This window comes from Heloderma suspectum, chromosome 8 (genome assembly GCF_057233095.1).
Source record: "Heloderma suspectum isolate Gila_16-S chromosome 8, 16-S_ref, whole genome shotgun sequence".
NCBI classification, from domain to species: domain Eukaryota; kingdom Metazoa; phylum Chordata; class Lepidosauria; order Squamata; family Helodermatidae; genus Heloderma; species Heloderma suspectum.
Window position 1 is genome coordinate 47,550,329 of NC_139465.1, and position 14,175 is coordinate 47,564,503.

At 47.9% G+C, this 14,175-nt stretch overlaps 1 protein-coding gene across 4 annotated transcripts in view; it reads right to left on the reverse strand.

The window, feature by feature from the left end:
* The window catches only part of SF3B3 (splicing factor 3b subunit 3), a 51,496-nt gene that overhangs the window by 20,714 nt on the left and 16,607 nt on the right, over nt 1-14,175 (reverse strand). For all 4 annotated transcript variants that reach the window (XM_084812327.1, XM_084812328.1, XM_084812325.1 and 1 more), the window contains 2 exons: nt 9,400-9,495; nt 8,824-8,896 (listed from right to left, as the gene is read on the reverse strand). In XM_084812327.1, the coding sequence (XP_084668453.1) occupies nt 8,824-8,896; nt 9,400-9,495 (169 nt within the window). The remainder of the gene's footprint in view (nt 1-8,823; nt 8,897-9,399; nt 9,496-14,175) is intronic.

Sequence of the window (14,175 nt, forward strand, 5' to 3'; positions counted from 1 at the left end):
CTAGGGGTAATTATTGGGTTTAACTCTCGGTTGTTGAAGCATAAATAATCCACAGTTTCTGGGCTCAGACATCAAGAAACAACCTAGGAATGGGGCTGTTAACCGAAATCAGAAATAGCTTGCACGCTCTGCGCCTCCCGGAATTTGTCAGTAAAAGAACCCCGGAATTGCCCACTGTGATATGCGGCCTTGGATAATCAGAATCCAAGGCTAGAAGCCATTAGAGCAGGGATGGTCAACTTCTGGCCTTCCAGATGTTTTGGCCTACAACTCCCATCATCCCTTACACCACTGACTATGCTGGCTAGGGCTGATGGGAATTGTAGGCCAAAACATCTAGCAGGCCACAAGTTACCCACCCCTGCACTAGAGTGGAAGCAAAATGGATTATTCATGTACTTTAAGGGCGGTACCAGAAAATAAACATATGTCAGTGTGAACAGGGATATGCTCAACATTATATTTCAGGCCACCATATTGCAATCAGAGGTTCCCCACATCCACGCTGCCAATGGAGTCATTTAGAACATTCTTTCCCCATCCACAAGGGATCATCTGTGAGGAAAGATGACTTCTAGCTTCCAGAAAAGGCAGCTGTGTTCACTCAGGGCCACTTGCCGGCACCGAGAGCGCTTCAGCACAGACCTCTGCAGACCACCTGTTTCAAAGCACTCAGAACAGGTTAACAGCAATTTCAAAAAGTCAGAATACCAGATGTGGATTGAGAGGCCAGCTCACAGCCAATCCTGACTTCCAGGCTTGGCTCCTCTACTCAAAGCAGCATGCAAGGGAAAAATAGAGCAAACAGGTTCATACGGGTTTCCAACTAGTCCAGGCTCTACCTCACAAACTAGGCAACTCACCCCAACGCCTGCACACACACGTTCTTACTTGAAAGCATGTCCCACTGCCGTCAGCGGAGCTCATGCCCACCTCAGGGTGACAGCTGAGGTTGGACACTGCTCTTCATGACTTCAGTAAAGCCTACAGCCCCCACCCCAAGCCCCACCAGACCCCGATTCGCAGCTGTTGCGACCATCAGACTCGCCTGTCAAGCCTGACTCAATCATACCCCAATCCTCTGGTTGCACAGTAACCACCACAAGGCACGGAGCCATCCAGGAAATGAGCAAGAGGCCTGGCACACTCCCAAAGCATCTGCTCACTGGTCTGGATCCCCACTCCTCAATGAGGGTCTGGACCGGGGGGGGGATGGGGGGGACGAGGATGACTATCAGTGTCCTCTCCAGGCTTACCCCTTCCTTTACCTGCCCCATTTCAATTCACTATTCACAAATACTATTTTTTGATTCAAATCCCCCCTTTTGTGATTGCAGAATCAACATTAACTGTAATAATCAAAGTGGTTCACTTGCATTACTATGCGGAGCGTTCCTTTTGACAAATTCATTTGGAATAGTTAAATAATGCCCACGTCCATTATCTGCCTGCTTGTAAAGGTGCATAAATAAACAGAAGCAAAGGTTCGCTGTAATAATCTGTCGCAGATGCTTCAGGGTGGTTTTATCTGAGTGATGATCAAAGGAGGAAGCATCTGAAGAGAGTAACCTGAATACTGCACATGTGTCTGTCATCCTCTGCCTCTTAACTCCGCTTAAAAAGAAGGGAAAACATCAATGTAACTTCCACTGCCTGCAATTCTAACTTTACTTTTTATTTAATTATGGTCACAGACCAGCCAGCAATTCTGACTGCTGTGTAATCTGAGGCACAGGCTAGGATACTAACCAATGGAAGTTAAGTTGCATGGAAATCTTCCAAATAAAAACACACGAAGAAAGGAACTAGCCAGAAGGAGATCACTGACAAAGGCATTGTGGCGAAGCAAAGGGAGCTCAGTGATGCAAGAGGGGAACAGAAGAAATGGAGTGGCCCTGCCCCTGCAAAGAGGCTAGGAGCCAGGCTGGGAGCCAATCAGGCTGAAATGGCTTGGATGGCAGGAGAGGAAAGAGGTGTTTGGACAGGCAAGAAAGGAGAGAGAACAAGCCAGCTGGTGGGAAACAGTGGCCGGTAAACATTTGAGAGAGCATTATGTGCACGCACACACACACGCACAGACCCACCACCACCCCTCTGCCCCTGCTCCCTCCAAGTAAGTCCCATGATATAGCTGGGTCCTCTTCTCCCTTGCTAGGCTGGCAGGAGTGCTTGGGGAGGGGCAGGGGATTTCAACCTTGCAGAGTCCTCTGATGCTAGAGGTGCCAACTGCCAGCTCAACAGTGGGGCTGGGTAAACAGGGGTAGCTTCCAGGTTCAAGCCATGAGTGCAAGCCTATTTGAATATCTCGCCATAAAGAGAAGGCCAGAGGTGGCTGGAAGAGAAAGCTGATGGCCCCCTCTAAAACTGGCCCCAGCATGCCCTCCCCGATTGGGACTAGCTGGCAAGAGCCACAATGTGGGAGGTGAGAGCCTGCATATGACAGGGACCAGGAGACTTTCACACTGGTGGGCTCAGCACCCAGGCAGCTATGGACTGGGGACTGCAGAGATGCTGGAGCTGGACCCAGCCAGGAGCAGGTGTCTGTGGGGAAAAGCAGTCAAACTGGGGAGGAAGCAAACAGCCAGGTGGCATCTCTTCCCCCCGCTTCTCTATCACCGCAGGAAACAGTAAGGTGAGGCCAGGAGGGTGGGTGAGCAGTGATACTGCCTGAATGCCAGAGTTATGATACGGTTATTTAACACAGTATATTTATATTTAGAGTGAGCGCTGACAAGCAACCGCATTCACTAAACCCAGAACACACGTGTTCCAGAATTTGGAACAAATCTTCATTATAGGACTATCTACACTTCCCAACACAACACAGCTGAAAATGAACTCAGGCCCTGCCCCCATTAACACCCATCAGGACACCCCCACATATGCCTGGGGCCATGAGTGGGAAAGCCATCCATAGACATACGTATTTAATTATTTAATGTATTCATTGCATTTCTACACTGCCCAATAGCGAAAGCTCTCTGGGCAGTTCACAAAACAAGATGTAAAACCACAGAATACAATCGCATAATAAAACAATACAAACACATTAAAATATCTTAACATAAAATAAATAAGAGTAAAAAACCAAAGCAAAAGCCAGCAACAGTGCAAGGATCTTACAACACACGAACACATTTCTTAAAAATTGAAAGTCTAAAAGGCCAGGGAAAATAAGGAGGTCTTCACCTAGTGCTGAGAACTCTACAACACAGGTGCCAGGCACGCCACAAGCCTCTTTGGGGAGGTCATGCCACAACCAGGGGCACCACTGAAAAGGCCCTCACCTCAATATGCTTCATCTGAAATACTGTTCAGCAATATACTGTTACTGAAAGAAGTTGCAGGCAGGTGATGGTAGATATAATCTTGCTGCACATGCCCGTAAGGCTGCCAGTATACGGAGGTCAGCTGGAGCATAAAAACTATTCTTACCCCAAGAGTTCAGGAGTGGGGCGGAGGACTCTAGCCATGGATGGCAGGTGGTCAGATGCTACATAAAGAGGGACTTCCTACAGATGAAGTTTTAAGGGATTTGTTTGCTAACAACATTATAAAAAAGAGGCTCAAACCTGCGCCCCGCCTGCCTCCCACTTAAACAGCACAGCCCCTAGCCATAGGTACACACCTGTGGGAGGGGATCAGCACCTCCACCACCAGTCACCTGTGGAAGAAAGAAGAAGGCTTGGTATTGGTAGCATCACGAACTACGTACCAGCCAAGGTTAGTATTTGCCTTGAAGGGGTTTATATTGCATACACATGACAAGAGAGAATAAACAACTTCAGAAGTACAAGCCAGATACAGTCAGGAGCACCACATTATAACAATGCAAGAAGCCAAGCATGCCAGTTTTGTGCCAGTACATTAATGCACTACAACATAATGAAAACTGGCGCACACTGTGTTAAAAGTGGACCACGGAGAATCAGGCATGGTAAATATAGAACTCACATGATATATTCAAAAACCATCACACAATGCAAAATGGACACAGTAAAAAATTTTTTTACTCGTGACAATTCTATTCCATCACACAGTAACATGAGAACAGGGACATACTGAGGGCATTCAGACATTTACAAGGAACTGAAGTCCATGAAGAATAAAACTATTTTCACACATGGGAACCTTTATTGGAACAAGTTCTGCTCTGTGAAACCCCAGCTGCTGCATGGGAGAAAACATTATCAGACCATCCCAGCATTATAAGACCACCACCAACTAAGTGGATGATGGGCACATCTTGTATGCCAGGAAAGCTTATTCCAGACCAGCCTCCCCAAATCTGGCACCCTCCAGATGTGTCGAGCCAGAACTCCCACCAACCTCAGCCAGTAGGGATGCTGGCTGAGAATGATGGGAGTTGTCGTCCAACACATCTGGATGGTGCCAGGTTGTGGGAAGGCTATTCCAGACCATGTTCTGAAAGGCTACAAGTACTCAAGCTCTACACCAACAGAGGTGTAACACTGGGTTGCGGCAGCTAGACTGAGCCTTGCCCGAGCTACACCCAGAGCCTTGCCTGAGCTACACGGGTGAGAACAGTACAGAGATCCCATCTGAATGTCTGAAGACCACACAGGCTTGACCCCATTACAGAGTTTTGAGTCATGCATAAGTTACACACACAGCCATGAGAATGAGCCTTCAAACAAAGATGGAGCCATTCTCACCTCCCAGGGAGGGAGTTCCATGATCGGGGTGCTTCCACAAAAGAAGGCCCTGTCTGTCCAGTATTCCCACCAATTGAGCATCGCTTGGTGTAGGACCTACAGCAGGGCCTTTGAAGCATTCGGGACTAGATGAAGTTTCCAAACACTTTCAAAAGGTAGCCCCATGCAGATCATAAGCTACTGGCAGGTTCATATGTGAGAAGGCGGTCTTTCAGATATCCTGACCCTAAACTGTTTATGGCTTCATTGGCAAGAACCAGCACCATTCACTGCACCTGGAAACAAACTGGAACCTAGTACAGCTAATATGGTCAACAAAGCGCACAGCAGAAAACTATTTTCATTTTGCACTAGCTGCAGTTTCCAAACCCTCTTCAGGGGTAGCCCTATGTACAGCGTCTTGCAGTCCTCTAAATGGGAGGAGATTAAGGCATGGATCAGTGTGGCCAGATCCACTTTCCCCTGGACACCAGCCTACACTGGCTGCAGCAGCCTCCCGACCTCCCAGGAGCAATACTGGGTCCAGAAGCACCCCAAGCCGTGAGCCTGACCCTTCGGAGGGGGTGCCACCCCATCCAGAAGAGGCTGTACCCTCAACAGGACCCGCCTTGTCTAGACTGAGCCTCAACTTATTAGTCCACATCCAGTCCACAATAATATTCTCTCTGGATAAGCATGACACATTTTATTATTTATTTATTATATTTATATCCTTCCTTTCTGCTAAAAATAGTGCTCAAGGCAGCTAACAACAAAACAGAGATAAAAGAAAGAATCCTAATTGAAACACAATCACATCAGTTAAAAAGAAATAAACAGCACCCACCAGTTAAAATCTACTTCAACAAACAAGTCAGCTTAAAAGCCAAGCACCAGTTTGAAGAAAAATCGCTTCTCCTGCCAGCAGCAGGAGAGCAGAGACGGAGCTAGCCTGGTCTCTCTTGGCAGGGCGTTCCAGGGAGTGGCTGCTGCTAAGGCCCTCCCTTGTGTTCCTGCCAAACATGTCTCTGGTAGTGGCAGGACAGAGAGAAGGGCCTCTCTCAGAGATCTTACAACCCAGGTGGGCTCGTTAGGGGAGAAGGCAGCCTTTCAAACAGGCTGGGGCCAAGTTTGCCAAGGGCTTTATAGGTCATAACCAGCACTTTCAACTGCGCCCAGGAATGGAGCCAGGGAAACTGTTGAAACACAGGAGTCGCATGCTCCACGTAACCAGCTCCAGTCAATAACCTGGCTGCAGCATTCTGGTCCCGCCAAAGTCTGCAAACACTTTTCAAGGGCAACCTCACATAGAACACATTACAGTAGTCTAAACGGGATGTAACTCAGGTGAGATTGTGGCCAGATCTTGGATCTCCAAGAACCGGTGCAGTTGGTAAGTAGCCTGGGCACCCAGCTTCAGGGCTGAATCCAGGAGTACACCCAAACTGCAAACCCAAGTTTTCATGGATAGTGTAACCCAATGCAGGACAGGTTTAGTCCCTACTCCCTGATCTGCCTTTTGACTAACCAGGAGCACCTCTGTCTTGTTTAGATTAAGTTCAATTTGTTCACTCTCGTCCAGTTCATTACCGACACCAGACACCAATTTAGAACTCGAACCGCCTCCTCAGATTTAGATGGAACGGAGAGATAGAGTTGGGTATCATCAGCACACTGGTGGCACTGACCCCAGAACTCTGGATGACCTCCCCCAGTGGTTTCATGCATGTTAAATAGCGCGGGGGGGGCAATATGGATCCCGGAGGGACACATAAGCACCTTTTTGGCCCTGAGGGTCACATGTCATGCTGGGTCAGAGCTGCACACAGCACATACGCTCTTTCTCTTGGCCATCAACATCGCAGCAGGCAAGGGTGGAAAATTTAAACCTCCTTTCCCAGGCTGCTGAGATGGGATCACCAGGGAGTGAGGCAGTTAAGCCTCTCCCATCCCCCAGTGGTCTCCTCCCAGATTGCTTTTGTTGTTGTTCAGTCATTCAGTCGTGTCCGACTCTTCATGACCCCATGGACCATAGCACGCCAGGCCTTCCTGTCCTGCGCTCTCTCCCGGAGCGTGCTCAAGTTCATATTCATTGCATCGGTGATGCTATCTAGCCATCTCATCCTCTGCCGTCCCCTTCTCCTTTTGCCTTCAGTCTTTCCCAGCATCAGGGTCTTTTCCAGAGAGTTTTCTCTTTGCAAGATTGCTTTTACCTCATTGCTATTAGTGGAAGGGAAATGGTGACCTTGCAGCACCAGGACTGCTGAGGAGGGGGTAGGCTAAAGTCTCCCCCCGCCTCAGATCAGGATCGCTGTCCCAAAGCTGCAAATAGCAGTTGATCACCTGAACTGCAAGGGAAGTGGGTGAGGCGCTCTGGGACTTGGCAGGCCACACTGAGAGTGACAAAGGGCCAAATGTGGACTGCAGGCTGCCCACCCCACCAGAAGCCAATTTCAGAAACTGCCTCCCAAGAGACACTGGAGCTACCGGAGCATAATGCCTCCAAGTCCATCCCAACCAGGAAGTCCAGAAGGCTATCACAGTCAATGATACTAAAAGCTGCTGAAAGGTTCAGTGGAACCAACGGGACATACTCCCCCTATCCAGTTCCCAGTGTAGATCACCCATGAAGGTGAACCATAACCAGGGTGGATTTAAATGTTCTAGGTCAGGTATAGGCAGCCTGGTGTCCTCCAGATGTTTTGGACTACAACACACCCATCAGCCCTATCCAGCATCGCCAAAGGCTGGAGATTATGGGAGCTGTAGTCCAAAGCAGGTGGAGGACACCAGGCTGCCTATCCCTCGTCTGGATACCCTACCTCATCCAGAAACACCTCGAGCTGAGATGCCACCACATGCTCCAACACCTTGCCCACGGATGGACTTTTCCAGTATGATGGAGTCCAGGGGCAGTGTTCGTATACTCTAAAAAGAAAGGTCTCAACACCATGTCTTTCAGGCATGATGAAATCACACCTTGTTGTGAAGAGGCCTTCACCACTACCCTTACCCATTCAGATAGTACCCCCATCCCCAGCTGCTTTTATAAGGCAGGAAGTGCAAAAGTCAAGACCACAAGGGTTAGGTTTCACCTCCCCAAATATCCTGTCCACATTCAGAAGTAGTACTAGAAGCCCCGATTATACAGTCCACAGAGTTCATGGGAGAAAAAAAAAGCTGAGCCACAGACAATGCATTCATGTCTCTTCCTCCACTGCTAGGCTGAAACTACTGCAATGACAACGTACCCCCAAGATGAAGACTCAGGATAGTTGCCCAGCTCCATTGCCCTGGCACAGATTCAGGAACTGGGTGCTGGAAACACACCGCAAGTGTAGTAGCGCGCAAAACACCAAAGGCTGTCTGACAGAGGGAATCCCAGTAAGACAGCTTGAGGGAACTGGTCAAATGGGAGCACCCACGACAATACAAAGAAGCAGTGGAGGAGGCCCGACAATGAGCTCCAACGGCAATGCTGGCAAGAGGTCCCTGAATAAGATACACCATATCACTGACAAGTAATCAGAGGGGCGACAGCACTGCTGCTCTCAGGTGACAGCAGCACATTCATGAGCCCCAGTGCGGCTGTGAAACACACTGCAAGAAGTGAAAGGTCATCACTGCAGGATCATCCTAATTTAGAAGCAGTGAAGGGGCTTTTAAAGCCTCCAAATGTAGAGATTTTCTGAGTTATGTATATGTTTCGCACACCGCGAGGACCTCTTCTAACACATTTGCACTCTTGAAACAGAATGCAGGTCACAGTCCTGAGAAGGTACTGACACACGCTCAAGACACTGGGCACCAAGCAGTTTGAACCCTATAGGGTGGAATCCTGTGAGTAGATCCAACAGGGACCCACCACTGGCAGCGAGCACAAATGGCCAGAAACGTGAGTTTCTGGAAGGTGTGACCTGCCCCTTCCAGAAAGCTGCGTTTCTGGTCACTTGGGGGCTTGCCCCCAGAAGCGCTACATTGCTGTCACCAGCGACAAGGGCTGCATGTGCCCCGGGAACCAGTGGTGCTCACCACCAGTCGTAGGTCCCCATTGGATCCTACCCCATGTGCCCAGCAAAATTCTGGACCCTAATACTTATCTTATAGAGCATATGAACCCAACCCATGCCCTTTACCAATGACATCTGTCCCAGAGAAGACCTCCTACCTTCAACATGTCTCCTCACTGTCCACACAGCATTGGGGTTACCAGGCAACTCTGACACTGCCATTTCAGATACCTACCAAGACATAACATTTTAGTTCATACTCAAGTTTAGATGTTTTCTCCTCCAAATGAAGTGTTCGAGGGGTTAATACTGGACAGGAGAGAAACAATCCCCCATTCCTGAGCCACAGCTCCTCAGCATAAAGACAACCCAACGGAATGCATGGGGGCGTTGCGCCTCTTGCAGCCCAAGGGCTGGATTTGATTTCAGATAAGCTCTCGGGGGCAAGGGAATGGAAGGGAAGGGAACGGAACACGCAGCAGTCGGGGGGGCACGACCTGGTGATGTGGGGAAGCAGGTGTGAACATCTGTGGGACCTCGGCAGGTCAGACTTGGCCTCTGGGACTGAAAGTCAACACTCCTGTCTCACACCACGGTAGAATGCTTGATTATTTATTACTTGTTACTTGTACTTTTAACTCAGGGCAGTAAATGCGATATTCCCCAAATCCTAACCTTGTGAAATTGGCTAGGCGCTCCCTGTCAGTGCTGCCTTGTGCTCCTCCCCTTCTTACCTCAAGTCCGTGTCTAAGGACCCTGAGAGATGACCGAGGGCCCCTTCCACAGGCTGCATATAACTGGGGTGTATCTTCATTAGCCAGATCAGCTATCTGCAGAAAAGCAAGGCACAGCAGTGAGAAATTTAGGGAGACATTTCAGTTTCTGCACTGAAGCCAGGTATCACTTCTAGGTCACCTTATTACAGCTGCAAAATCTTACATTGGTTGGCATGACTGAGAGGTACAGCTGACCTGGATTGTAGGATTAGCAGCATAAGAAGAACAGAGCAGAAGTATAAACGCAATCTGAGAGTACCCTCAGTATACCTACAGCTCGGGCAACATGCCCAGCAGGCAAACTGCTCCCACATAACCAGCGCCATAACAGCCCAAGACATTGGCTTACTAAGTCGTGACGTTTTGCTCCGTTACATGTATTCATGCACACTTGTTTCTCCACCACACACTCTAGTATGTAGGGAAGATTGGGGGCTAATCCAAGAAGTAAAGCTTCCCAAATTTACCCCTTGGTACACTGGTTAGCTGTATGAACGATCCATAGAACGTGACACTGAGTGAACTACAGAGGATCACAGGCAGAATTGCACTTTAAAGAACAGCTCACAACAGCTAGGCTGCTACGATGTATTTGAAGGCCATTCAAATACAAGAACATACAGTCGTATCTTGATTTCATGGTGCAACATCACACACAATACAATGATCTCCAATGGTGCTGTTCCACCAGCATAAGAGAAAGCATGGCAGAACGGATTTCCCCTCCCCCCTGGAGTCCCCTGCACATCCCCCAGATCTCTCTGGAGGGTCCTTGGGGGCAGCCCTGCGGGGCACACAGGGTGGAAAGGATGGGCAGGTTCTGTTGCACGAACAGACAACCACTCCCATGGCACTGGCTCCAATCCATAGGCTTTAAAGCAGGGATAGGCAACTTCAGGGGGGCAGGCAGCCATTTCCCCCCCCCCCCAGACTCCCCTACCCGCTGCAGGCTGCACATCTGCTCCTGCTGCCAAATTCAGCAGGACAGGGGGAAAATGCCCTATTTTCAGCAACAAACTGCTACAGAAGGCTAAAACAGCTAAATGTATCTTGAAAGCAAACTACCTTTGGCCTAAACCTTCTGTAGCAGTGTGTTGCCAAGATCTGGTGCAAACTGCAGCAGCCGCACAGGGAACAGTGGTGTCTCCAAGCCATCCACCCCTGCTTTAAAGCAAGACGGCCTTCTTCCTTATAGCCAGAAAAAGAGGAAACCTATGAAAATATTTACTGACCTCTCTGAAATACCACCGTTATCAGTACCAATAGAAGTTGCAAGGCTGCAAGAACATATGAGGGACAATTGTTTTTCTTTCCAATTTAATTTTCTAATGTTTGCGTTGAAGTCGTTTTGTAAGACGAGCAAAGGGCTGGATGCACCCGATTTCGTCTGATCTCGTAAGCTAAGCAGGGTCAGCCAGGCGGTCTCCCTTGGATGGGAGACTGCCTGGGAATCAGGCTTCCTGCATTGAGCAGGGGGTTGGACTCGATGGTCTTGTTGGCCCCTTCCAACCCTATGAGTCTATGTCTATGTCTAAATATTGGTTTTAATTTTTTTTTAAAAATGGACTGAAATGTATTTATTCTATGATGTACACATTGTATCATTTGAAAGTAGGGAACGTTTTGTGCAAAGACAGGCATGATAAAGGACAAAGAAGGCAGGGACCTAACAGAAGCAGATGAGATTAAGAAGAGGTGGAAAGAATACACAGAAGAACTATACAGGAAAGATCTGAATGTCCCTGATAGCCATGATAGTGTGGTCACGGAACTTGAGCCGGACATCCTACAGAGTGAAGTCAAGTGGGCCTTAGGAAGCATTACTAACAACAAAGCTAGCGGAGATGACAGTATTCCAGCTGAGCTATTGAAAATCCTAGAAGATGATGCTCTTAAAGTGCTGCACTCAATATGCCAACAAATTTGGAACACTCAACAGTGGCCACAAGACTGGAAAAGGTCAGTTTACATTCCAATTCCAAAGAAGGGCAATGCCAAAGAGTGTTCAAACTACCGTACAATTGCGCTCATTTCACATGCCAGCAAGGTGATGCTCAAAATCCTACAAGCTAGGCTTCAGCAGTATGTGAACCAAGAACTACCGGAAGTACAAGCGAGGCTTCGAAGAGGCAGAGGAACTAGAGATCAAATCGCCAACATTCGCTGCATCATGGAGAAAGCAAGAGAATTCCAGAAAAAGTCTATTTCTGCTTCATTGACTACGCTAAAGCCTTTGATTGTGTGGATCACAACAAACTGTGGCAAATTCTGTCAGAGATGGGAGTACCAGACCACCTTACGTGTCTCCCAAGAAACCTGTACAAGGGTCAAGAAGCAACAGTAAGAACCGGACATGGAACAACCGATTGGTTCAAAATTGGGAAAGGAGTACAACAAGGCTGTATATTGTCACCCTGCTTATTTAACTTATATGCAGAGTACATCATGAGAACGCCGGGTTGGAGGAATCACAGCTCAGAATTAAGATTGCTGGGAGAATTATCAACAACCTCAGATACGCAGATGATACCACCCTAATGGCAGAAAGCGAAGAGGATCTAAAGAGCCTCTTGTTGAGGGTGAAAGTGGAGAGTGCAAAAGCTGGTTTGAAACTCAACATACGGAAGCAGTGACAGATTTTATTTTCTTGGGCTCCAAGGTGACTGTAGCCATGAAATTAAAAGATGCTTGCTCCTTGGGAGGAAAGCTATGGCACACCTAGGCAGCATAGTAAGAAGCAGAGACATCACCTTGCCGACAAAGGTCCGTCTAATCAAAGCTACGGTTTTCCCAGTAGTAATGTATGGCTGTGAGAGCTGGTCTATAAGGAAGACTGAACGCCAAAGAATTGATGCTTTCGAACTGTGGTGCTGGAGAAGACTCTTACGAGTCCCCTAGACTGCAAGGAGGTCAAATCAGTCAATCCTAAAGGAAATCAACCCCGACTGCTCATTGGAAGGACAGATACTGAAGCTGAAGCTCAAATATTTTGGCCACCTAATGCGAAGAGAAAACTCTCTGGAAAAGACCCTGATGCTGGGAAAGATTGAAGGCAAAAGGAGAAGGGGACGGCAGAGGATGAGATGGCTAGATAGCATCACTGATGCAATGAATATGGACTTGAGCACGCTCCGGGAGGAAGGCCTGGCGTGCTATGGTCCATGGGGTCACGAAGAGTCTGAGACGACTTAATGACTGAACAACAAACTTTTGTAAAACTGGCAACATTTGTTTGTGTGTGGGGATGAGCAACATGTTTATTTTGCCCCTTTTGGGGAAAGGGTTATTATACAGATAAACTCTGTATTGGAACACACTTAAATATTTACTGATGTACAAGTCCTCTTAGATTATCTACCTGCTTCCTGGAAATTAATGCAGTCAGTGCAAATGGATTCTCCACACCCTTTTGATAGCTAGAAGCCTGATATTACAACACCGGAAGGATAAACACTGACCTCCTATAATACAATGGATTGAAGACCTTACAACATCTGAATGGGTGGTGTAAAGCCAACCACACTAGTGGATGCGTAGAGCAACCATTTACTACTAAGCTTACCGCAACTGCACATAGGTATCAGGATGTCTGAAGCATCTGGCTGTATAGTATGCCAAATTTTACCATGCTGTTGCTTTGCTGCATTTTTTACATGTGTGCAGTCATCTGGTGAAAGGCCCCCGCCCCAATCCATCACTGGATGTTGAGCAGTGGGCTGAATGCAAGACAGGACCGCCAATTTTAAGGGCATGGCTATGTTCTAGATTTGCTTCTGAATCCTTATCCTGACAGCTTTCTGCTAATTGAGCGGCTTTGCCGTGAAGCTTTAAACTGGCAGGTAACCTTATCTTTGCTGTGACAGAATTCCCATCCCTTAAATATTCACACCTGTAAAAGAGCTTTGAGCACTCATTGGCAGGCAGGAGCACTGTATAAATAAAGGTACTAGCATTACGACAGTGCATGTTACGGACTTCAGACATAACACAGCCACCTTGCCTTGCTTTCTGGGCCATCAGCAAAACCTATGGAACTCTAAGATGGAAAAACTGAGAGCAAGTATGGTGTAGTGGATAAAATTCCCAGAGACACACTCACTCTCAGGATTTTTTCTTGAGCCGTTGTGAAGGTAAATGGAAAAAGCCCATGCATCTTGCCCTGAGCTCCTTGGAGGAACAGTGATACACAAACATGATAAATAATACATGAAGGAACCTGGGAACTACACACCAGTCAGTCTGACATCAATCCCTGGGAAAATTCTGGAGCAGATGATAAAGCAATCCATCCGTAAGCACCTTGAAAACAGTGCAGGGATTACTCGAAGCCAACATGGATTTGTCAAGAACAAATCCTGCCAGATGAATCTGATCTCATTTTTGGATCAAGTCACCTCCCTTGTGGACCGTGGGAATGCTGTGGACATCATATACCTCGACTTTAGCAAAGCTTTTGACAAAGTGCCCCACGATATCCTGATGAGCAAACTAGCTCAAAGTGGGCTAGATGAAACAACGATCCGGTGGATCCACAGTTGGATACAGAATCAGACTCAAAGAGTGCTTATCAATGGGACCTTCTCAAGCTGGGGAGAGGTAACGAGTGGGGCTCAGTCCTGGGCCCAGTGCTCTTCAACATTTTTATGAATGACTTGGAGGAGGGGGTGCAGGGAATGCCGATCAGATTTGCAGATGACACAAAATTGGGCAGGATAGCTAATACTTCGGAAGACA